Source organism: Etheostoma spectabile, chromosome 12 (genome assembly GCF_008692095.1).
Source record: "Etheostoma spectabile isolate EspeVRDwgs_2016 chromosome 12, UIUC_Espe_1.0, whole genome shotgun sequence".
Taxonomy (NCBI): domain Eukaryota; kingdom Metazoa; phylum Chordata; class Actinopteri; order Perciformes; family Percidae; genus Etheostoma; species Etheostoma spectabile.
The window spans coordinates 25,684,661-25,711,698 of NC_045744.1; the positions used below are offsets into that span (position 1 = coordinate 25,684,661).

The window sequence follows — 27,038 nt, forward strand, 5'->3', positions numbered from 1 at the left end:
CTAGTTGTCACACCTCCTAAATAGTTCCCAAATACACATTTGAAAATAATGTTTATACAAATATTTGTTTCACTAAAGATTGAAATACTGTAAACATAATATAGTTACATAATTGTGTGTATATGTAACTGCTGAAGCAGACCTGTAACAGAGACATCTAAGTATGATTTATGGAGTGGTGTCTATGATGAGTATAAGTGAGGATTTACGGTCGGTGAGCGTTACAGTTAAACCTGAAAGACATCCATTGTGGTGCAAAAAGCACCTGTGCTCTATGTGTTAGTTTCTAGATGGGATGTATCTAGATTAGCCTATGCTAGGCATGTGAGTACGTGGTTACTTTAAGCTTGTGTCATGAACAAAGTGGTATGCTATATAAATTACTCATATATCATGTCACATAGGTTCGGCAAAAGAGAGTGTTCCCCGTTTCATGCTGCACTGCTATGCTATGCACACAATGCCAACTCTGAATACCAGTCAATAAACACTTGTGCACATGATTTGCTGCAAAACAAAGTCATTTATGATTTGTATGAGGCATCCATGTATGACTTTGAAATACACAATTTGAGAATTGAACAGTAAAAAAACTTGTGTCACAATGTCAATGTCACATTTAAGACATTTCTAACACTTGTAAAGCAAGTCAATTAGTTGTGTTCACAGCTGGTTCTAAATTACATTAATGTACTACCATGATGGTGTTATTCCCACCTGGTCCAACACCCCCCTATCAATGGTAAGCAGCACACAGTAATGCTGGCACTATTGGTCCCAGCAGATTTACTGTCATGTGGCTACTGGCCCACATTCAAGTTGTACAGTCTAGCATGGCCTGGTGGGGGCATCAGTTACATGGTGTTCTCTCTTACAGAACACAAACACACACACACACACACACACACACACACACACACACACACACACACACACACACACACACACACACACACACACACACACACACACACACACACACACACACACACAGAGCTAATAAGGACAGCACGCAGAAGCCATCAGGGAAAAACGTACTTGTCAAAAAGAAAAAAAAGCAGACACAGTGTGTCTGGTTTTCCAAAATTTTTTTGACCAGTTCAGATTTTTTCCCAGAGGTAAATGCGGGCCGGTGTGCTGGGTGTGTTCACAGCCCCTTTCAGTGCTCAGGGAATTTAATATAAACATTTTCAAATTCAAATTGCACTTATCTTTATTAAGATATCTCAGGCTGTTCATCATCTGTTTTGTAAATAAAGTTGATAGTTCACTATGCACTTATACCCTTTACACTAAAAGAAAAGGACACATTTGGAGTTATTATTAATCCGTTATAATGCAATGGTTTTACTGGTCTGGCCCACTTGAGAGAACTGGGCTGCATATTGCCCAACAACTAAATTGAGTTTGACACACCTGTTAAATATTAAACTACACAGAAGTATGAAGTTATTAAAATTAGCTCTCTAAAAATTGTGCTTGCACATCCATGCACCAGCAACATTACTCCAATTATATATTACTGACCATAATCATATATTACTGAACATAAGGCCATATTATTAATTTTTTTACTTTTCATTATTTAGGTTTATTTTCAGTCAATACTTAAAGTATATAATTGTACTTTGAGATCAAAACAGAACCTTTACTACTAGTAATGAAGTATTCCTATGGGTACTTAACATATAAGGAACCTGAGAACTTATTGGGCCACTGCATATGGCAGCCGCGCTGCCTGGAAGGACATTGGGGCCAAAAACCACCAAACACCAAGTGATGGAGAACATTAGTAAACACCTCCACCTGCTGGATATTTGTCATTTGTACACAACAAAAACAAAACATTTTATTCACATTAAGGACTGACTACATGCTGAAATGTACAGTATTTACTTCCCTTCATACATGATGCATTTGGAACACAATAAAATAGAAATGATGAATGGGAACATATAGAAATGCATCATAAATTTACTGAATGTTAAAATGAAATATTATAGATACACTTTCTACAATTTCCTTTCTGCATTATTTTCATTTACTTTCATTGAATTTTTTGACAAAGAGGGACTGTAAGAAATTTGAATACAACTGAAGCAACATTTCATAACATTTGGTTAATTTTGATTTAAATCTGTTCATCGCATCATTAAAAAGTCACTTTATTTCTTTATGTATTTATTTATTATTTACTTAAAATGTAATGCAATTGCAATTATTATATGCATTTATTTAATATTGATCACTTTTCTTATATTAGGGGCTATTGTGGAGACTAGCCAACTGTCTTATGTCAAGAACCACATTTCCCCCCCACAGGTTGTTTAGCGTGTGACAGGAGGTGATGAGTAGCCCGCAGCTCTCAGTCAACAGGGCTGATTGCGTAGTATGCTAAAAGGGACGGCTCGTAAATATCTGAAGGGGGTTCGTCCCCTTTGAGAACTAGCCTTCAAAGACATTTGAGGTCACGACCATCCTGGTCAAAACCAAATAGCATGGACATGTGAGATACTAATTATAAGATGCCATGATTAGTTTTTAAGTGTTGACCAACGGTTGGACTGTTTTGTGCTGTATTCACAGTACGTGCTGAGGTTGATAAATAGCATAAATACCAACCAGCTAAGCATTTACACTGCTTTCCTGTGGGAGTATATTCAGACTTGATTTTCCTCTTCTTTGTTCATATCATAGCTCTTAAAATGCCTTTCATATCTTACTCTTGTACAGCAATAAGCCAGCTCTCCAGAGGCATCTGTAGAGGCCCCAAGCTTTGACTGTTCCTTTAAGAGCTTTTCTCTCTGTATACGTTTTTGATACTATTCATGAATGGAAACACTCACTCTTGTGTTCACCTTAAAGCACTGTGTAGCTGATTTCTTATTGATGGATTAGTGAAGCACCATCTTTCTTGTGTCTTGCATGCGAGTCAAGGCACTTCAGATTCTAGATGTCTGATATTTAATATAGATTTTATGATTGTAGTTTCCAAAATGTAAATTGTAAGTTTGTTAGAGATGCTTTAGTTTAATTTAGAATGTAGCTTCAACTACTTAATTTATATCCCATTTAGTATTATGGACATTGTACATAATATGTATTGCATTCATACCAAATTATTTAAAACAACAATATTGGATAGTTAAAAACACACAGTAATGCGTTAAGTCAAATGAAAATCAGAACACACTAAATCACATTTTGCACATATTTATTTCTGAATTACATAAGATTAAAATTTGTTTACATATGTAAAAAGAACATTTAGAAAGTTTTCTTACATGTATTGCATTGTAAGTAGATAACAGTACATACTAAAATTCTGTGTTTAAATTCACAAACTTAACACTTTATAATATTTGAATTCAGTCTCTGTGTCTGTGGTGACTGCTTCCTGTGTGTGTGAGGTGCTTCCCAAATCCACCAGCACAGAAGAAGAAGAAGCAGATGGTGACAACTTCCTCTGTGCTGGTCAGGCAGGAGCTCGTAGTAGTCTTCAATGGGTCTTCAGCTCGTAATTGGTGCCTGGAAGCAAGCAGGGTGCTGAGAGTGGTCCAGTGGTCTGCTGTGGTGCTGGGTCTGCCTGAGATGATAGGTTTGTTGACGTCCGTGGTCCAGTGGTCTGCTGTGGTGGTGGGTCTGCCTGAGATGATAGGTTGGTTGACGTCCGTGGTCCAGTGGTCTGCTGTGGTGCTGGGTCTGCCTGAGATGATAGGTTGGTTGACGTCCGTGTTCCAGTGGTCTGCTGTGGTGCTGGGTCTGCCTGAGATGATAGGTTGGTTGACGTCCGTGGTCCAGTGGTCTGCTGTGGTTGCTGGTCGCTGAGATAAGGTTGGTGACGTCCGTGGCCGTTCTGCTGTGGTGCGGGTCTGCTGAGATGTAGGTTGGTTGACGTCCGTGGTCCAGTGGTCTGCTGTGGTGCGGGTCTGCCTGAGATGATAGGTTGGTTGACGTCCGTGGTCCAGTGATCTGCTGTGGTGGTTGGTCTGCCTGAGATGATAGGTTGGTTGACGTCCATGGTCCAGTGGTCTGCTGTGGTGCTGGGTCTGCCTGAGATGATAGGTTGGTTGACGTCCGTGGTCCAGTGGTCTGCTGTGGTGCGGGTCTGCCTGAGATGATAGGTTGGTTGACATCCATTCTCAGCTGCCTCCCTGCTAAAACAGACAAAACAGTGAGTAATGTTGAACACAGCTATACAGTATTGCTCTGTTGGTAGCTTTTTTGTTGAGTTTGGCCTCCAATGACAGAATGATAAACAATGGAATAATATTCAAGAAGGTTTCTGTAATAAATATAATCCACATGTGTAGAGATAACTTATCACTGCTTTATGTCCCTGCTGGTACTTCTGTAGTACGCCACGGCAAAACTGCTCTACGCTGGCCGTTCCATTGTTTTCCTGTGGAGAGAGTGGGGCCAGCTAGGCACAATGCTATCCTTGGGGTCACACACTGCTCGGAATTGCCGTTGTACACTCAAAATTCAAATTATTTAAACTTTGACCTTTCAAAGCACAACCAATTCCAGAACGTTCCTGCGCTGCGCTTTGCCTCTCTGCGCCCTACCTCACGGTTTTGCTACGGATCATGTGTAGGCGGCTTTAGTGAGGGGATTACTTACTTGGCCATGTGAAAGAAAGGCAACCACTGCTCTTTTGCTGGACTTGTAGTCATCCCAGTCCTGTGGTCGTCCAGCCTTCTCATCTGGTCCAGAGTAAACACCTAGAAAACTTATGACAGTAAACAAGAGTAAGATTATTACGCCTTAATTATTCAATAATGAGATTACTGTCAATAATGTTAACTTACTTCTGGTATAGCACTCCACAGCTATGTTAAAGCCAAAGAACAACATGCTTAACCCTACATGCTCCCATAGTCAGGCTAGTGCCTGCACAGTATGTGCTGCCATTAGCGTTACATAAATGCAATCAAATAATAACAGGTTTATTTGATTAGCCCGTTTTAAAGACAGTCTCGAAGTGTTTCACATGAGAATATTGTTAAAACATTTTATCCAATAACAGACAAATTAACAAGAAGAAAAGAAATTAAATACCAATGGAAATAAAAAGAGTTACACATACAACATTAAAAACATGAGCCAAAAGCCAGTGTAAACAGCATCAACTGCTTTTTAAAAAGCATTAACAGAGACTGCATATCTTTAAGCAAAGTGCCCTATTTTCCTTGCATTTCTGTTGAACATATTCAAATAATTGTTGACTTATACCTCTGGTATAGGCATCTGTAGCTTAGTTTAAAAAGTGATACCTTGGGCAAAACACTGAACCCCACATTGCTCCCCATGGACAGGCGAGTGCCTTGCGTAGTAGCTTTCTGGCGATGGGGATTTGCGGATTTGTTATCGTTGTGCTTGTGATCTCTACACTGATACTTATTTGTTTTGTTATTATTTTATTGTTGGAGTAATGTTTAACTAAAGCACTGCTTGACACCATGTTGTGTTTATACACCATCAGGGCCATATTATGGTTTGTTGTATGGTATTGTAAATTATCTATTGTTTGTTATACATGTTTTTATTTTTAATATGACTTCCTCATGGGTTAAGTGCCCATGACAAATTTCCAACATGGCGGGACAATAAAGTTAATCTTGATCTAGTGTGTGAATGAAAGTGCTACGTAAATGCAATTAATATAGGTATCACATACTGTACATTACCATTAAAGCTAACTATTAATCAAAAGAGAAAATAACCCTGATGCTAGATGCTACCTGAGTCATAGCCAACCCCGCCAAAAAACATGGGAAGAATACGTAAATCTTTGCCAGCCTTCAAGATTACAAAGAGACAATCCTGCTTCCAGATGGGTACAAATAGGCCCTGGTGCAATACTCTACCAAAGGAGTTATCCACCCCGTTAGACGCAAAGGTATTCCAATCCTGCAGCAAACAGTCCCAAACTCTGTCCTAATCAGAGTCGCTATCTTCTGTTCCTCGCATGTTATCAAGAGGAACCATCCAGTATCTCCTGAATGTGGAGGGGCCGAGGCCTGAAGAGGAGTGTGCAGACTCGCTGGAGCTGTCTTCCCTTCTTCTATATGTGGAGGGGCCGTGGCCTGAAGAGGAGCAGGCAGACTCCCTGGAGCTGTTTTCCCTTCTTCTGTCTGTGGAGGGGCCGAGGCCTGAAGAGGAGCATGCAGACTCCCTGGAGCTGTCTTCCCTTCCACTGTCTGTGGAGGGGCCGAGGCCTGAAGAGGAGCGTGCAGACTCGCTGGAGCTGTCTTCCCTTCTTCTATATGTGGAGGGGCCGTTGCCTGAAGAGGAGGTTGGCAACTCATTGAGGCTGTCCTCACAATTCCCCTTCAGCCTCTTCATACTTACCTGCAAGGTGTCACTCTCTTCCCTGCTTCTCTTTGTGGGGGGGCCGAGGCCTGAAGAGGAGTGCGCAGACTCCCTGGAGCTGTCTTCCCTTCTTCTGTCTGTGGAGGGGCCGAGGCCTGAAGAGGAGCATGCAGACTCCCTGGAGCTGTCTTCCCTTCCACTGTCTGTGGAGGGGCCGAGGCCTGAAGAGGAGTGTGCAGACTCGCTGGAGCTGTCTTCCCTTCTTCTATATGTGGAGGGGCCGTGGCCTGAAGAGGAGGTTGGCAACTCATTGAGGCTGTCCTCACAATTCCCCTTCAGCCTCTTCATACTTACCTGCAAGGTGTCACTCTCTTCCCTGCTTCTCTTTGTGGAGGGGCCGAGGCCTGAAGAGGAGTGCGCAGCTCCGTGAACTGTCTTCCTCCTTCTGTCTGTGAAGGGCCGAGCTGAAGAGAGTGGGCGACTCCGAGCTGTCTTCCCTCCTCTGTCTGTGAAGGGGCCGAGGCCTGAAGAGGAGTGTGCAGACTCCCTGAGGCAAAGGTGTGACCTTTGAGAGGCTGAGGGACAACCATTTCAGGTTCTCTCTACTTGCAGCGCAGGAAGCCGTGCAGCGACACCAAATGGGAGGTGCCAGATGGCTCACCAGTGGAAAGGAAGGACGCAGTGGTTTAATTGCTGCCAAAACTTGGAGTGGTGGAAGTGCTCGATGAGAGGGAGTAGGTAGGATGTTGACATCCTCATAAAACTAGAACCATCACGACAACCATCACTATAACCATCACTATAACCATCACTATAACCGCAATATAACCAGCACTATAACCAGCACTATAGCATTCCAGCACTAAATCATCACAAACCATCAACATAACCATCTCTAAAACCATCACTATGACCATCACTATAACCACCACTACCACTACCACCATCACTACACGTCACAATCTCATCAACGTCACCATCACTATAACCATCACCATAACTATCACTAACATTTCACACACCCTTGCTCCTTTCCTCTGCATTCTCGTCCTCTTCAGACATGGAGCCATACCCAAGATCTACAGACTGGTTAGACCAGTCGTCTCATCCTCTGAGTCTTCATCCTCCCACTCCTCAATTGATGGTCATCTTCTCTGAGAGGGGGAAAACGTGACCAATGTTATACTCACCTTCCTCTTCAGGAGGCCAGGTTCTGCAGACCTGGAAGTTGTCTACACGGCCTGAGGGAAACAAGGATCAAACGTAAAACCTCTTGTTTAACTAAAATGTTTAATGTGACTCATATAATAGAGTTTCTCATAACTACTTATTGGATTAAATTAGCAACAATAAATTAAAATAAGAACAGCATACATATGAGCTAGATTTGTTTCTTTATTACATGCAAAAAGTAAAAATGTAAAAAAAATGTTGGAGAGAAAAGGTTGTCACACTGATAGCAAAAAAGGATTTTATGAGAGAAATATAATATTTGAGAGAAAAGGTTTTCATATCAATGGCAAATATTTGAGACTAAAAAAAAGTTTAAATATAAATTTGAAAAAGAAATTTCTCTTAAAATACTTTTTTTAAACTCTCAAATATATTATTTTTCCTATCAGTGTGACATTTTTTTTTCTTTTCTCAGGATTTTTTTTCAATGTGAAAATATTGTCATGGGCAGGGCCACGTTCCTATTGGCCAATCGGGTGATCACTGTCTTGAATTTTTTTTTTTCACACTGATAGCAAAAATATTATACATTAAAATGTATTTGAGAGAGATGTTTTTCTCAGAAATATTTTAAATTTCAAACTTATATTTAAGCTTTTGCTATTGGTATGAAAACTTTTCTCTCAAATATTTTTTTTTTCTCTCATAAATGCTTTTTTTTTGCTCTCAGTTTGATCATTTTTTTCTCTCAAAACCCTCTCTCATTTATTTCCCTCGCTTGTAACAAGAAAACAATCAGCCCATACATACACATACATACATACATGCATACATACATACATACATACTACATACATTACATACATACTGTACATACATGTGTCATAAAGTCACCAACAACAAAAGGCTATACCCTTTTTAACAGTAATGCCAAATATTGTGCAGTTTTTCCTCAGTTATTTAACGGTGTGACAGATAATTAATTCATGCTGCTTCATATAAAATAAGCATTATTTACTATTCTTGCTCACACGTAAAAACTACCAAACTGTTGATCCGTCCAACTTGAAAAATGACTGTTGACTGATATTCTTGTATTCAGATATGTGGCTGAAGATTCATATTTTATCAAATTAAAATCCCAACACAATTGTTAAAGTTTTCTGGTGTATTTATCGAGTTGCTGAATAGAGAGCACATAACAGCAACACAATAATAAAAATGTAATAATAAATTGTTATAATCAAAAGGTGTAGGCTTCAAGACATCGCTTGTATTGTTGGGCGAGTAAAAATCTCGCGTTAGGGCTTTACGCCGCGAGAGCGCAGTTCAACTGCCAGACCCGAGGGTCGAAAAAAACGTGGAAGATATTATAATAAAAGAAGTTAATATCATTTGATAACTTTAAAACTTTTTAAGATTTAACCAACTACAAAGAACCTCCGCGTTCCAACCACACATTAACGTTCCTGTTTGATTCACCCGCTCGTCCCCCTCCCGACGTTCGATCCTATAGCTCCATCGTCTCCATGGTGCCTAACTCAAATACTTTTTTTGGCATTTTATGAATTTTGGCCCGGTCCCATCTTTTTTCAGCAAATTCAATGTGCTATATTTTGTAAGTGTGTTGCCCTCAAACTGACATAACAGTGTTTTTCACACCCTACACTATGTGATACATTCCACCATGTCCCGCGATATTAACACATCTGTCTAGCAAGTCATTATTTACAGGATAAATTGTGAAGTAAAAGTCGTTTTAAACATCTGTTTTCCAACAGGCCTTACCGTTAATGGCTTTCCACCTTTACTTCTAATCGTGACCCAATTTCCACAACTTATAGCTACTGATAAAGATTGGCTATTTTTATTGATACTCATTGAATCAGAGAGAAGTAGGCCAGACTTTATAATAAAATATCTAAAAATTGTCTTACCTTGCATGGCAACCCATGGATGATCCCCCTCGGAAATCCGGGAGGTGCTCCTCGGGTATGCCACCAGGCAGACGAAAGGCCATTTCCAAGCTCTTCCTTTCACCCCATAGTTAGTGATTCAGAAGTTGTGTGTTCTTTGTGTTCTTTAATTTTTCCAAATGATCAGTTTGCGTATGTTATCTCCAGCGGTTTAAAACTCAAGAGTTTGTTTTCCACAGGTTCGATTTGCATGAAGCACAAGTCAAAATGCAAGCGAATTATAGAATGTCTGCAGCCCTATGGCTCCTCGATCGTCGTTCTTTTCCATGACATTAATTGACGTACACCTGCGTTTGATGCCGAAGGCCACTATGTATTTTACTGCTACCTACTCATTTTTATTTTTCTGTGAAATGTTTGACCACATTGTTTTTTTCTGATATTCTAATTTATTACTTAGGCTTGTACCTTTTACAACCTGTTTCAATAATGTCTCAAGCGGGCTGGCTCAACCGTAAAAAGACCCGCCTTCACTAAATCCTAAAATAAAGCAGATTACTTAATTGTGAATGCCAAATCTTAGGATGAAAACAACCAGTTATTGATAACAAAGTGTGGTGAATATCTGTATCTGAATTTTCCTCTTCTCATGAAAAAAGACTACATTTATTCGTGAAACACTAGTTGTTTCATACAAGCTCTGTCTTAGTTTTTCTTTACTAAAGCGAGAGTCATTATAATGTTATTATTTTCAATGGCTGCAATATGTGGTTATATCTTGTATCAAGTAGGCCACTGTGGCTCTCTGCATCCAAAGACTGGATCCAGCCTTGCTCAGGACCTGTGTGGTGGTGTGTGGTGTGTGTGTGTGTGTGTGTGGTGTGTGTGTGTGTGTGGTGTGTTGTGTTGGTGTTGTGGGGACATGACTGGAACCCTGCTCAGTTGGTGATGGTCCGGAGCCGACTCCAAGCAGGCTGTCTCATATGATCTTCAGGATATTGACTGACATGCATACATATGTTCATATACTGTATTCATAAATCTCTTTTTGCAACATTAGGTACCTCTGGGTATCAAGCCCCATTGAACGGCAATTGAGGTAGCTGACAGTTGCAAGGCACATACAATTTTGTTTTCCTCATATTGCGTGGCTTATGTTTTAAATATTTTAGTCAAAATACTGTGTTCTGTCAGTTTATTTACTTTCAGTGCTTGAAGGAACGTTTTCCAAGGAGTGCACTGTTGATCCACATACAGGCTTAGGTAACAAATAACTATTACAACGCCAATGTAGCAAAGTAATGGAGCACTAATATTTTACGGTACACGGTCGAGCCTGACAGGATTTTTTTATAGCTATACATTCAGTGGAATTGATAGACACCGCTCATTTAGCAGCTTTGGGTTCTTACTTCTTACTTACGCCTATACCCCTCCTGGGTCCAGGCCGCCGACGGTTCTCCAGGCACCCGGTCCTGTGCGATTTTCTCTAGTTTCACAGAGTGGCCTGTTCTTTGACCGCATCCAGTCTCGCCGCCAGCGTTTCGGGTCGACCCCTTTTCCTCTTCCCCTGAGGATTCCGGAAAGAGATTGCCTGGTGATGTTTGAAGCGGCTTGCGGAGAATATGTCCTATCCTCTCCAGCGCCTTTGGATGATCTCTTCATCTGTCGGTTGTTATTTGTTCGTTGCATACTTCTTGGTTGCGATGGTACGGGCCGCGGATCTGTAAAATGCGCCGCAGACGTGTGTGGTAAATGTCTGAATCTTCTTGTGGTGGTAATGGTGGTCCTCCAGCTTGGGTACAGCAGGTCAAATAAACAGGAATGAGCAAAAGTCAAATTATGCATAAGGATAATCCATTTCATATCTGACACAGTTGGGTCATTTTGAGCATCAAAAGCAAGTAGTTTAGTGTGGTTTCTTTTGCAAGGTATTTTATTACTGAAACTGTTATTATTTATTATTATTATTATTATATATTATTATTATTATTATTATTGCGGTATCTGTATCAGAAGTTTTGTTTTTGTAAAATCACATTCAGGTCAATTGAAAGACACTTAAACTGAAATTGACTTCTCTCTGTCTAGGCGGTTCAACTTGTCCTATTTTGATGAGGTCTACACTCTTACTAAAATTGTCAGTCCTCTACCAGTACCAAATTTTTTTCTCACTTTTGTTTGTCAAATTTGCATGCATATGTAAAAAGAAAAAGTTCATACGTTGTGAGCCACTAGTGGATCTGATTACCTTAGAGTCAGAATAACAAGCACGTATCCTGCACTGATGTTGTTGTTTGAGATAGTAATAAAAAAAAAACATTTTGGTATGTTTTTCCTATTTGCTATTGAGCTGTAACGATGTTAAAATGTAGTGTCTAATTTCCTCAGTTATGTAGCTTGTAATTATAGAACATGATTGCTGTTCTGTTTTGGAACTGATCCCGACCTTACAGTACATAACAAATCGTACTTTAATACCACCATACATTTTGTACAGGAGCAAGCGTAGAACCTGATTTATTATGTATCATAATGCATAAACAATACCTCCTTTTTGTTTCATTTTTAGGAGGAGAATAGTGATCCATGGTGGATAAGGTGGCTTCAGCAGACTGATTGTGTTTTTGCAAGCTTCAGACAATAACAGAGTAGCAGTGTGTTTGATCAGTTTGGTTCTAGCCACTGCTAATTATGGGGGTGCCTTCTAGATAAGTGCGACTATGGGAGAAAACACAGCGTGTTGCTTCTTCATGAACATTTACCGTGATCAGAAAGGGGAAGTGCCATGCGGGGCAGATGTCCATAACCCGATAGAGACTTTGGGGAATCTTTGGCGGGAATGACAAATGTTTACCACACATCTTTTCTCCTTCCTTGAAAGTGAGGATCATTAACTGTACATATGAGCTGCACTTGTGGCATTGCACTAGTTCCTGCCACGGATAAACCGGGACCTGGATCTTTTCAGGCAACAATGGAACAACCGTGGCTTGCGCACTGTTGGCCACCATACACCACTCAGATATTTATCCGGATGTCTTCAAAGGCAAACGCAACCACTCACAGCCCATGGCAGAGTTTTTGGATCCGACACTGCTCAACAAGGTGCACCTGCTGCAATTCCTGCTCTGAACTGGCAAGAAGTAGTAGCAGTTCCGCTACCACCTTCAGTCCAAGCTGCACAGATGCACAACTCAGATGTGGATATTCGGCAGGACCATTGGTAGTCTACCATAGATACACTCCAAAGTGTACTTGACATTTTGGAACAATAATTTATGTTCAAGTCAAGCCACAGCTGTTTCTCCAGTATTGTTGCCTTGTGATAGAAACCATATCGTGCATATAGTACTTCCTTGATCTTTTCAAATCATGCACCCATCTACTGCTACCCTACATTTTAGAGAAATATTGTACTTTTTTACCTCATACATAATCTGGAGTTTAGTTACTTTAAAACATTAAGATTGTTTTGAACCTTTTCAGTTTTTAAAATGTGTTTATTTTATGCAAATAGCTGAACCCACTGCGACTCCGGCCCTTGAGTTTTTTTTCTTTTCTTTTTTTTTTTAAGTTAGAAGGTTCACTCTGTATTTAGATATATTTACCTAATGTAAAAAAAACAAAACAAAAAACACTTGAAGGATGATGGATAATTTAAGTTTGACATTACTGCTCTTCTCTTTTCTTTTTTTAGAGATTGTTTATTTTCAGAACATTTTTTGTGTAACCCACAGACAACTTTATGCAGTGGCTTTTGCTTATTAATGGTACGAATAAAAACATTTGTCAGATAGCATACTCTGTGGGTGTTGTCAACTTGAAAGTGTGAGATTTAGGCTGAATCCAAATCCTTCGTCTTACCCCTACCCCTGGCCCTAGCCACTCCTCTTGCCCTTGAAACCAAGGGGTAGGGTAAGGGTGGAAACAACCCCTATGAATGGGACACCACTTGTGACATCACCATGCAGAATTTTATCAACTTTCCAAGATCTGTCTCTGTCAGTTGTGTGGGTTTGGACAACAGTGTCATTTGTATTATATATTTTTATAGTTATTTTATGTTCACTTTGTGGTGTAGAGCAGATGTTCTTATCTGGGTAGTACTTAGGTCTGTTTGCAAACCAAATGTGTATACACATGTATCATGTAATACATGTACCCTGTATCATGTAATCCATAATATACACCCTGTATCATGGTAAACATACATATACACCCTGTATACATGGTAAAACAACATATACACCCTGTATACATGGAATACATACATATCACCCTGTAGACACGTTTGTTGTATATCTGTTTCAGCTATCCCGTTTTGAATGTCATGTGATGTTCAGAAAAAGATTTTGTCAGCAAAAATCTGTCTTTTATTGGCTGATAACTTAAACTAACACGCAAAACGTTACATAAATTATGTTACAAGACCATTATCAACTATTAGAACCATAACTAACATGTCACCACATAACAAGGCTTCAAATGTGTAAAACTAAAAAAATACACACAAGACCACAAACAAACAAATTAACTACAGCTGTTCTGATATTCCAGACCAGTCTGACCCCCCCCCCCCCCCCTCACATATCCTCAGTGTCCCATATCAAAACCAACAACAATATACAAGTATATGAACAATGAACAGGAATTAATTACAAATGATTACATTAATACAGTACCAACATGTACAGTACATGAACATGTGATTTAGGGAACTTCTGCGTTTTCAGCCCCAAAGTGGACCAGCTCCTGTGTCCTCCTGTGTGATACAGGGCGGTATATGTAAGCACGTAGCGATGTATCATAGACCGTTAATATTAATATATATATATATATATATATATAGCTATACAATCTATGCGATGTATACGATCCATTCAAGGCAGAGAAATGTGGGACTGTTGTGCAAATCAACGTTGGCGATTAGCGTTGGCATTGCAAGCTAACGATTTTTAAAAAGTTTCAGTTAGGAACATGGTTACAAGTATATATGCACAGGACTGCATAGACCACAAAACAAGACTGTCGTAACTGTTTAATCAATTATTTAAGCCGAAAGTACTTACATTTATGTGTCTCTCTGGTCGATGCAGCAGCCACACACTGCTTGTGTGTTTTCAAGTGAGGTCGCGTCCACACTCGGTTCGTAGGGGTATACACCCCTTGGTCTATCCCCTTCCCCTCGGTCGTAATAGGTATTCGGACACCACTAGGTCCCCCGTGAACGCGCAAAAACTAGGGGAAGGGGTAAGGGGTAAGGGTAAGACGAAGGATTTGGATTCAGCCTTATCCTCTGTAATATTGTCCATTTGCTAACATTGTATATTTAGGCAGCTTAATAGTATTGATGTCAGCCATAGCACACACTATGTTTTAGACAAAGCTTTTATTTCTCAAAGTATATACACACTAGCCAATTGCAAATATATAAAGAAAGCTTGTACAGAAAAAAAAATATACAACAGCTAAATAACATAGGAACCACTGTACAATGTGTGCAAGAAATAAAAAATGCTACACTTAAACAAAAAGGCAGCAGTGGAGCAAAAGGTGGTAATGTTATCTTGAAGGAAAAAAAATTATAATTGAATAGTAAATTCATTGAATTTAAATTAATATTTTTTAAAAGCTAAACAAAAAAGAAGAAATGAGAAAGAAAAGACATCCTTTGCATGTTGAATGTTGGCAGGCAACCCCCTCCCCAGGCTTACAGAAATGGTTTAACCCTACTGCTCAGCAGCCAATGGGAGCTTAGGATGCTCACCCATTCAAAATGGAGAAGTGACCAAGTGGCTCAAATTTACATCAAATTAACACGTAAACAACACGTTGTCTACGCGTTGTCTACGTGTTTAAGCGCCGTTTACGCGTAATTTACTTGTTTGCATGTATTTTACGTGTTGTTAACGTGTGAAAAATCAACGTGTTGTTTATGAGTATTTTTGCACCTTGTTTGCACATTGTTTGCGCGTTGTTTACGTGTTGTTTAAGTGTGAGAAATCACGTGTATTTGGACTGTTTGGCTTTCCATATAACTGTTGCCCTTCGAATTGTTTACAATTTGCTACTTGGAAGAGTTCTCAATGACATCAGATCGGGTTGTGAATGGATCTGCATTACGATAAGTCTATGACGTGGAAATGATGCTAATTGATTTAACTGCACTACAGAATGGCGACAACGATGATACCTGATAAGGATTACTCCTTTCCAGTTAATGACATGGAAGGTAACGACTTTGGTGAATTTGTGCGTGTTGTGTGTGTGCGCTTTGTTTTTCTCATTAGCAAACAGACACGCTTTGATAGATGTCCATTGGTCTGGCCATTGACACTGCTTGATAAACGTATGGACTTGGTAGTGTAGGGATGATAGATCAGGCTGTTAATAACACATGCCTGTAGATTCACACACACAGGGCCAATTTAAGGCGACCTCATCCCACAGCTGTCTGATGTGATGAATGACTAGGGACGTCTTACCACTAACCTCCTTTGGTCCTCCGAAGTCTTCTTACCTCTCTTGAATGCCACTGAAGCGTACTGGGTGTTGATTCCTGTCCTTTAAGTTTTTTTCCCTTCAATGTGCGGCAAGTGTGGCAAGATAAAACTATGCCCATTAAAATCACAGGATGTGATAAGAACATTCTTACGGAAAAAGTCCATGTTTTGCCCCCTGAGCAAAGAACACCCTTATTGTACCTGAATGAAAGGGGTTGGCTGCATCTCAGCAACAGCCTGGAGGCAGTGCAGCGCTCTCCTTTATCTACTTCTTTCATTACGTTCCTGGTGGCTCACTACCATGAATACACCAAGATGTGCTCTCGTCTACATACTGTAATAAAAAGGTTTTCAGTGTGGTGAATGCAGCAACATCAGACCATTACATAAGCAGATGTTATACATTGTTTACATGTCATGAAATTCATATAGCTTAGTCTGATACTTACATTTTCCTTTGTGGTGGTTTTGGTTTGAAGTAACATACTTTAATAACACACTTTGTTATTTTATTTCCCCAGCAAATTAAACAGCATTTAAAGTAGTCTTGAGGAAAAAAATTCAACAGTAGCTTGATACCCAGAAAAACTTTACTTGTATCTAAACATATGGCCCACATTTAGGGCTTGCTCTGCTGCTCTTATCTTTACATGCTCAAGTTGGACAACTTATCAGCAAAAGAAAACGGCTTAGGAATATGGGATTGGTATTGGTACCACTATGCAAATTGTGATTGTGAAATATATTCATGTAATACGTCACTTGTGTATGACCAGTTTTCTAAAATGCTTACACCTCACTGTAAGGTTGCCAGGCAAACAGCAGATACTCCAGGAAGTCACTTTTTTTGTGTTAGCTTTTGACAGAGTCAGGGCAGGCTAGCTTCTTCCCTCTGATTCCAGCCTCTATGCTAAGCTAAGCTAACCGGCTACACACAGTGACCAAATATGTGTGTTCTCATCTAACTCTCTGCAAGAAAGCAAATTAACTTATTTCCCAAATTATCAAACTATTCATGTAATCTTGTCAAATGATTGACATGAATAATTACTGTTATATTACAATATTGTATATACCATATTGACAGAAAGGGTTGAATACAACTTTCTGTGCTTTTGTGAAAACTGTTGATAATGATTGATTACAATAGAATCTCACACTAATCTCACATAATACACTAATTTCAATGTTTTATGCCAATACCCATTCTACCGTACTATTCTGTATGCCAGAAAAAGATTAAGCATGTCCCAATACACATCTCAAATGAAGTATGCGTTGGAACGAGGATGTCCTACTGCATCCGGTCGCATTTTGCAGTATTCAAAGCAGCATGTTTTTCTGGCTATTCTGACCCACAATCATTTGAGCTGCAGAAGATACATAACATCGACTGAGCCGCCAAGAGAGCACAGACAGATGACAGTTCATGGACAGAAGCCTTCGACGGATATATGAGCAGGATGGTCAAAGTCTAAGATGCAATATATGACAAAGTATGTATCAATTGTATGCATATTGCATGCAACAATACCCACTTTGTAAGGACAGCTGCAGTACGGCAGAAAGTAGAAAAAGTATGCGATTTGGATCGCAGTCTTGGAAAGAATTAGGAAGGTATCAGGCATCACTTTCCCCAATGAGTTGTAACACGTTTAGGTTAGAGTTAGTCTATATCCACAAAATTCCACTTCCAGGATTGCTCCGTTGCCGCCGGAAATTTTGCTGGATGTCCCGCTTTGCAGCAGTATGTCCGTTACCCTACACTTTTTTCGTGTTTTAATTCTAAACTCGGGTGGATTTCTGAGGACTAAGGTTAACTGCTCCTCAGATCTCTGCAGGGTAAATCCAGACAGCTAGCTAGACTATCTGTCCAATCGGAGTTTTTTGTTGCATGCTATTTTGCAGCAGCACCATGGCTCCGTGCAGCGCTTAGTGCCACCCATGACGATTGTGATTCTCCCATCCCTAAATTCTGTGTGGACTAATCAGACCCTCCTCCACAGCACTGTGAAGGAAGGTCTGTCAATGCGAGACTAGGTTAGAGTAGACTGTACAGTGGATAAGGTCAAGTTCAGGTTTTTGGCCCTGGTTAAAGCTATTGTGCACAACTATTTCATATAATGAACCTCCGTTAAACTCAAGCCATAGCCAAATTAGTTGTTAAAAAGCTTTTCAAGCCTGTCAGCTCTACAAAACTCTCTGCATTTCTCATTATGGCTATGTTTACAGAATGGTGCCGTCAGATGACATTTGCCTGCAGAAGCTTGAGTGACGTGTTTTACGTCACTGCTGAGAAGGGTGCGATCACCGAACGCTTACATCATGTCAATGTGCCAATGTTGTCATGTTGTTGCCATTACTTCGCAATAGATTGCGAGAAACTAAGCACTATAGCTTTAAGATAAGAGTCTGTCAATCCCAGCCGAAGGAGGTGAGGTGTGTCTGTAGCCTTAAAGGAAGGGCTGCTTCGAAGTGGAACAAAGGCTCCAGTGCCCTACATACACATGGTTTTAATTACTTAGACTCACCTGCTGTCATGGGGTCCAGACTGCCCGTAGGGGTGGCATGCGTCTGCTTCCTGGACCACAGCTTTACCCCTCAGTGTACCTGTATCTGTAACAATAAGGATAGCGATAGAAATGTTGGATTTCATAACCTTGCTGGCTGGAGACTCCTATCAATGAGGACCCCAGTGGCCTGTGTTGTGTTCAGGACAGTGTTACAATCCACTGACCATTAATTAAACCTACAGGGAGATCCCATGTGGCTTCACACAGGGGAGATATGGATGTGTACAGACTGCAATCTGTCCCAGTGTTTGTACAGTTTTAATTGTGCCAATTAATGACTTCTCACAGTCAGTGTCTGGAGCTGAGCCACAGGTGCAGTCAGGTTGGCCCACTTGTTTTGATCCATGTCTTGATCATTTCCTTTCTTGCAGTTCAGGAAAACTTGCTATGCAGTCTGACGTAAGATATTAATACTAAATCATCACATACCTCGCAATTCTAAGCACACTTTAGGTATTCCTATTAGTATTAATTCAACATCAATCAATGATGATCAATTCATCAACTCTGAGAAGCTCTTATGATTTTGTCTACTTTTTCCCAAACAAATCAGCAAGTCAACATCTCGTTCTGAAATCTGATCTAGTTTAGTTCCTGCTCTACCTGCACTCTCTACTCGGTTCACTTGGTAGACTATTACTAAATTAATTTGTGTTCAATAGAATCACACTAAACTCCATACCTGGAGGGTGGTCAGTTGGGGCCCACAGCTCAATTTTACCCCAGGGCCTGATCTCAGGTTAATTCAGCCATGCATGTTTTAAAACCAAAGCTAGCAATAAAAAACAGTAGTGGGGTCGCAAGTCTCCCTAACACAACATTGTGTAAAATCTCTAAAATGTCTTAATTTTGGGACCTTTTCATAGTTATCTGTTCAAATACATTTTATGCAAGTGGCATCATCATATTTGTCTCATAACTCATAGCCCAAACTCTATTGTAAGAACTACATTGTTTAGTTCATGCTACTGCCATTTAAAAAAAAATAATTTAGCCTTTATAACACTAGAAGTGTAAAACTAGTTATAATAAAGCAAAGTATTACAAAACTTACACACAATACATGGTTTTTCTTCGCACCTGTCAACCTACCTATCGGTGTACAAATGTTTTTCTTTTTGAATAATGTTTTTTTTGTTTTTGATTTGTGTAGGATAATTCAAAGAAAATTATAGAGTTATTATTTTGGAGTAAACAAGAATAAAACAAGTCATACTGGCTGCATGGCCCCTGAGTGTCCTCTTACATAATGCAAAAGACACACATGGTTCCCGGCGCTTTACTCATCCGAACGAACAGATGTGTGCAGTACATGCAGGGACAGTCAGAAGTGGGCAGGGAGGTGGGGCGGACCCTCAAACTGAGCGGACTTAAAGCACAGCAGCAGAGGTGATGCAGAGTTCAGACCTGGAGCTCCGCGTGCAAGCTCAGAGAGACCGCAGCCTTCCGCGGTGCTAAAACCGCGCCTGCTGCTACTGCTGCTACTGCTGGATCATCACTCCAAGTTGTACTCATCTGTGACAACAGCTGGGAAGTAAGTCTCTAATGTGATTGTCCTCCAGTTTGTCATTGTGTGAACGTATGCATGAAGAAGTCAGCCTGGAGCTGTGAACGTCATGCATGCGTGGCCGGGTGGGTTGCAGGCTATAACTTTGTGCTGTTGTGTAACTTCATGTCCCATTCAGTTGGAGTAATGTAAACATCCTTGGTTCAAAAATGCATTACATTTCAATGTTTAAAAAAAAAAAAAATATATATATTAACATCTCGCCCTTAATAAGACAGGGGGATCCAGGCATGTACAAAGTAGAGAGCCACAGCATCCCAGTAAAACAGGGAATATAATTATATTATATGTGCTTTATTAATTCTGCTTTATTTCATAGACGATGATAAGGCACCAACACGTTACACTGTACTCACGGTATAAGGGCAGAGGTAGTTATGTGCTAAGTGCAAATATACACAATAAAAAGGCAGATTCACCCACTGCAAGATGTCCATCTCATGCCCTGCATGTTTGGAATACAGTGGAGGAGATTACATGTCACTTGGTCAAAACTGAAGTTTTATAAGGAGATCATTAAATGAAATCATCTGCTTCTTCCACCTTCTTCTAACAGCAGTGAGACACATATTTAAAATGCATGTCTTTGAATCTTTGAACTAATTTCACTCATGTCTGTGTTTAAGAAGTAGTTCTTTTTAACCAGAAGAATAAAACCACATTACAGAAAGCCTTTGGGGTGATATACTCAGAGATCACTACCAGCAGGGATTAAAAAGACGACGCAAAACAGTTCATTTAACATTTTTAGATGCCAGAGCGCATTGCTTCAACTAATAGATATTTGGCTCTGTTTAGCCTGGCAGATCCCACATTCAGGGTTTACTTTAGACAACATCATTTCACCCTTTTTAGTTGGAGAAGTCCTTGACATTTTCAAAGCTGCTGTCTTAATCCACAGTTATGAATTATATTACTATTACAGGTATTACAGCCACGTGGGACACCATATGTCACTGAATGTGCTCTGTCCTCAGAAATCATTGGCACGGCTTCTGAGGCTTTTGTAAGTCTACTTCCTAGAAAATTATTTGTCCACATTTTTCTTCCATTCTTTTATTTTCAGTATGTGTAAATCAGTGGGATTTATCTGCTGCTTAGGAACCAAAGCAGGTGTCTCAATAAGGACCAATGAGCCATGAAATGGATGTAACTCGATTTTTTATATTCTTTAAAGCTGCATTTGTTTTTCTCCTCAATGTCACTGGGTTTTATATCCTCACCCTGGGTTCTGTGTTGTTTGTATATCTTTATGACCTTAGGTAACCCGCACAAATTTTGAGAGTGACCTGAAAACAAACAGTAACTTCCCTGCTCCTTTTTTGAAACCCACGTATCTGCTGGGATTGCTTGTGAATAAGGACAACGCATTCACAATGTTACATTTCTTTCTTTTTCTGGGACTTCCTGACTTGTAGAGCAGGAGGGTCATGGGATAAAAAATGTAGGATGGCACTGAATTAATGTAACCCTCCTTTATTATATATTCTGCCAATGCAGCATGAAGTAAACTGTCAAGTAGAGTTGCAGTGAGCTGCAAAAATGTTGGTTGCGTTGCGTAACTTGAAAGTATATTTTGACTGTGCAGATACTCAAAAGGATTTAGGAGGAGGAAAAAACCCAATCACTTTCAAATCCCGTCTTGTATAATGTAGATGTTTTCTGGCAGCAGATAAAAATCAGTCACATCTTAAAAGTATAAAATCGGTTATGCAGTCTTTCATGGAAAATCACATTAGTTGTAGAAGTCATCAAACAACATCATAAATCACATTGTGCAACTACTATTGCCCACTTTTTTCATTAGCAGCCTTGTTCGGAGTGGTTTCCACTGACTCACTCTGACTAATGTTGTCTTGTTGTGTAAACTTGGTGTCTACTTCATGGCTTTCTATTGATCTTGAGTCTTGTTCATTTAGCTTCCTTTGATACACGCAGCTACCTGAACTGTCCAGCCTGATGTAACCACAGGCCATTTGATAATTGATACTGAGGCAGGCAGTTTTTTTCATTATGTCTTCAAGTTTTCTATTAAACCTCCGCTTGGACCTTTATTCCCATCAACCGGAGAGCAGAGGAGCTATCAATGTGTCTTTGTGTGGATCAGCGGGGTGGTAAGGAGGAAGATGAAGCCTCCTGGAATAGAATCTGCTGACTGGGGAGTGCACCTAGAGCAGGAAATCTCGCTCCACTCCGCGGCCCATGAAAGAGCCTACAGAAAGTGTTTCTGTGCAAGAGTGCAGCAACTCTCCGAGGATTGCCACCACATAATTCTCTCCCATCATCAGTGTCTGATTTATCTTTCTTGTACTAAGCTGTATTGGAGCTCAGGAGAGGCGTAGTGCTTCAGCCTGGTCTCAGTTATTTTTTCAGATGTTGTGACGAGGAAAGTCATTTTTTTTTGTAGTTTTATGCATAGTTTTAACATAAGACTGTTTTGTCTCTGTTTCACGGGCACGTGATACAGGGATACTGCTAGGTTTGAAAATTCCTTACTCGGGCCCTAAAAATCTATAATTCTTGATATGGTCCAGGGCCCCTGTCAAATTCTGATCCCCCTGAATCCATCAGACTTTTCCATCCATTCAACACCTCTGCATGCTTGAAACTCACTCACTCACATGGCCTCTTGTCTAGGCTTGGGTATCCACAATGATTCCCTGAATCCATTGGATTCCGATTCACAAGGTCCCGATTCCATTACATTTCTGTTTTGAGTCAACATCACAAGTTTCATTTTCACTCTCACAGCCTCCTGCATTGAACACTCCACCTCCGTATACACGTTCCCATAATCAACGTAATTTAAGTCAACCAGCGTAGCGTGCCAAGTGTAAGCGTAAATTCTAAGATTTGTCAGACAACAAACCCCGTCACAAAGCACAATATTTGGCTGAATCCGAAGCTGAATCCTGGATTCGGTGCATCCCTGATTACAAATTACAATACCAATTTTGCCTGGACATAATAAAGACATTCTTAGAGAACTTCTGCTGTTAAATTGTACAAGCAAGAAGCAACCCTCAAATATTTTTTTACAATGGACCAGGTTAATGTTTACACTAATAATTGACACCCAAAACGGGGGTCGATTCCACACATCCATGGTGACAAGGCAGCCATTTAAAGATCGATTTGGGGATGTTATTAACCGATTTGAGATGACTCAATATCTATTTCAATTGAAGAATGGATGATTTTAACCCAGCCATACTCTTGTCTTGATTCCCCCCTCTCAGGTATCTTGATGACTGAATCCCCAAATGAAGACATTCCTGGTGACTCAAGATATGAAAACTCAAGTGACTCAATACCATAACGTTCTCTGAAGCAAACAAAACGCAGATTATTAACAGCCTGCAAGCACTTGATCCATGGAACATCATCTTCAGCCACTCGATTGGAATTCATACACCACTTTGTAATCACAATAGATGCCCCTCTAGGGCTGCTTCAGGATAACACTTAAAATAAACAGAGGATCGTGCCAATGATTTAAAGTTAAAGTGGCGACCACAGCTTCTGTATTAACTACTCTTGAGGGATTTACTGTAATTAAACACTCACTGAGCATGCCTCGGCTTGCTGCTCAGCTTGCCTGAGGGCTTATTCATTTGCAATACTAATTGGCCTCGCGGTTGATCTGCTGAAACTATTTATTTGCCTTGTGGCTTGTGGGAAGCACCGTGGCCGAGTTCACTCTCTTGACATCTGCCACATTTTCAAGATGTGATGTCCTTCTGGATTTAGAAATCTAACTCACGATAACAAAGATGACCCTGCAGAGCCATGCACGCTCCTCATATCGTCTGACTGCTAAATAAAACCTACACAGTAAACGATTTTAACCTTCAAAACTTTCCCTCACTTCCACGATGAGTGACACAAACTACTGGGTTGTGGACTATGAAGTCTCCTCTCACCCTCCGCCCGGGTTCCCCAGGGGCCCGGCGGCGCTGCAGCCCACGGCAGGGCACCCCGAGCAGGGATCGGCCCTGTGTTTCGTTGGCCTCCTCGTGCTGCTGCTGTTCTTTCTGGTCGTTCGCTGCATCCGTATCTTATTAGACCCGTACAGCAGCATGCCGGCATCCTCGTGGTCGGACCACAAGGAGGGGCTCGACAGAGGGCAGTTTGATTATGCACTGGTGTGAAGATAGGAGAAAGGGATGAATTTGGAGATATGTAGAGGTTCTTTAGGGGCACTTTTGATGGATGATGTTTGTTCCGTGCCCTGTTTAAAGCTTCTATTTCCAAAGTCTCAGCTCCCAAAAATAAAAGAAACTGCATGTTTGTTGTGTGGTTGGGATACTGGAATGCAATGCTGTAAAGATAACAGCAAAAAAAAAAACATTGCATCGTATCTGTATGAGGATTTCATTCACAGAAAAATGGAGGAGACATACCAGAAGCCCTGCATCCATTTGAATTCACAGTAATTCACATTTATTGTAGACTTATGGTGTGTATGATGTCACACTGCAGGAAGACAGTGATCAGTATCATAGCATTACGTTAGGACTCCTGTTTGTCATGTCATTTTGTAATTCTGTAATGTCTTTACAAATCCCAGGGCTGATTATAAATAGAGAGCGGAGCTGCTGCAAGAGCGGCTCTGATTGAATAAAAGAGAAATCCAATATGTTTAGGGCAGACATGGAAGCCATTTAGACAGAACTAATACGCACTATTGCAGCAGATTTAAAGCAAGATTGTCAACTGTGTACGTCGTTTTACCGTTAAAATGGAAGAACAACAGGTTTGAGACTTTTTTGGAAACCAAGCTGAACCAAGAAGTTATTTTTAACGTGAACCATGCTGGATTTTGTACAGTATTTGTACCACCTCTAACATGATTCTCAGGTCCTAACCGATTCCTAACTAACCAAAGCCTCTATGATTCCAGGGAATCACTTAATTTGTCTTCTCAAATTGTTTGTGTCACTCTATTTTGTGTCCGAAATTTCAATCTCATCTCACAATGAAAGCTAGTGTATTATAATACATAACAGTTAACGCAACATATTTTCTTTGAGGTTTTGCTAGTTCATGTCGCAATCCCTTTAAGAGGCTTATCAAGCTCAGTTGTGATTATCAAATGCATGTATACCAATTTCCTCTCCCTAATCCTTTCTGCCTTTAGGGTTAGTGCACCAGCCAAATCAGTTCAACAGTGCCTGTAGGAATACAGTATGTGAAGAGCTAATATCTATTTCATACTAAATTGACCTTTTTCCACTTCTTTTGTAATATTGTTTCTGCCCTTATTAAAGTGTCCTCTCTGGATTAAAAAAAGGTTAAGTATTGATATTTGATTGATTTGTTAAAAAGTTGATTTGTTTCATTAAAGATGGCCAAAAGACTGTTTATCAATACCAACCTATTGTATGTGGTCCATATCCCGGATGTAGACTCTCTCTTGTAAAAAAGTTATTTTCCTAAACTTCTTTAAACTGGTATTCTGTTTTTTAATGAAATAAAAAGCTTTTGTCTTGATTGTATAGTTTCATCAGTTTACAGACCACACACACACACACACACACACACACACACACACACACACACACACACAAACACCAGAGGCAGACACCACATGTATAACACACAAACTTAGCCTGAGCAAATGCTGTCCTCACTGCCGCCCTACAATCAATATAAGCAAGAGTTAGAGCAAATTAAATCAATGGAATAATCAATTGGAGGATCGTAAATACACACAGCCGTTTAATTTACGAGGACCGGCCCTCACAGAGTTAGATCAGATGTTTTATCTTGGGCGGGGGGCCCAAGATAAAACATATACCTCCGCTGAGTGATTTAGACCCTCATCACAGCATTCTGCTTGTTGGGATGAGAGACAAATGAGACATATCAGTGGTAACGTGTTTTCAAAGATTTGCGGCAGTCATCTCAAAAAGAATAGCAAAAACACTAAACAAGAATATTTGAAGTGATTTAGGTAAGAATTATCGGACTCCTGTAATAAATAATTAAAGTGTATTTCCTGAACACACCTCCATTGGGGTTTTTCAGTAGGATTTCCCCATATTTTCCCTTTCAGCTTCATCCTCTGTGGTATCAGATATGCCTGGCCTTTGCTTCCGTCTGTGAACACTCTCACTCAGGAACTTAGCCATCTGATTCGTTGAGACCTCTTCTGGACACTTTGAGAACTACAAGTGTGAGTACACTGATCAGTTAGCGCTCCAAAGTGCTTCTACACTATGAGGAAAAGCTTATTCAAATCCAATAAAAAAAAATAAAAAATGTTGTTGAGAAAATAAAAAGAGAGAAATGTGTGACTTTCAGAAAGGGCTTGGATGAAAGTGAAATATGGAGAAAGTGGTTTTGATTTTTCAAAAAGGATTAGTATCAAAATGAGTGATTACTGGATACAATCCCTTACTTAAAAGTTATTATGCTGACTAAATGATAAACTGTATAGGTACTGTCCATTTCCATAGTACATTCATTCAAGAGATGTAGGACTATTGTAGGTCTGGTTGCAGACATTCAAACCTTCATGTCTCTCTCTGGACAAATTAAAGAAATATTGGTAACTTTTCCTCTAGCACAATCATCAGGTCAAAATATAAGGGTTTTTTTCTGATACTTTGGTTCACGACCAAATACTTACTAAACTAATGATATTCCCATCAGCCTCAGCTGTATTTAATGAGCTATTTAATGAATACTAGCATGCTTATATGCTAAACTAAAACAGTGAACAAGATAAGGTTATACCCGCTAAAAGATGTGCATATTAGCATTGTTATTATGACACATGTTAGCACGCTAATGTTAGCATTAAGCTCAAAGCTCTAAGTCCTGAAAAAAGTGTTAACAATTGCTAAAGCTATCAGAATGTTTTACAGTAATACACATATCTATTGCACTAATATGCCTCCACACCTCACCTATAATATTAATGTTGTTGTAACATGAATGTTATCTGGGGCCATAAACCTGGCACAACCAGCCAGACTAACTA

The 27,038-nt window shown here is 40.0% G+C and overlaps 2 protein-coding genes across 2 annotated transcripts; one reads left to right on the top strand and one right to left on the bottom strand.

Moving 5' to 3' along the window:
• Positions 1-3,445: 3,445 nt before the first annotated feature.
• LOC116699583 (uncharacterized) lies at positions 3,446-4,705 on the bottom strand (the record flags this gene model as incomplete). The annotated part of the gene is given in 1 exon segment (XM_032532248.1): positions 3,446-4,705. A coding segment is annotated over 1 exon segment (691 nt), but the record flags the coding sequence as incomplete, so codon positions are not given.
• A 15,113-nt stretch (positions 4,706-19,818) lies between these two features.
• ctxn1 (cortexin 1) lies at positions 19,819-24,388 on the top strand. The gene is made up of 2 exons (XM_032531971.1): positions 19,819-20,017; positions 23,290-24,388. Exon 2 carries the CDS (start codon positions 23,926-23,928, stop codon positions 24,199-24,201), a length of 276 nt encoding a protein of 91 aa, XP_032387862.1. The 5' UTR covers positions 19,819-20,017; positions 23,290-23,925; the 3' UTR covers positions 24,202-24,388.
• The last annotated feature ends 2,650 nt before the right edge of the window (positions 24,389-27,038 follow it).

Excerpts from the sequence above, each read along its gene's own strand:
- ctxn1 (XM_032531971.1), top strand. The coding sequence starts at position 23,926 with ATGAGTGACACAAACTACTGGGTTGTGGACTATGAAGTCTCCTCTCAC.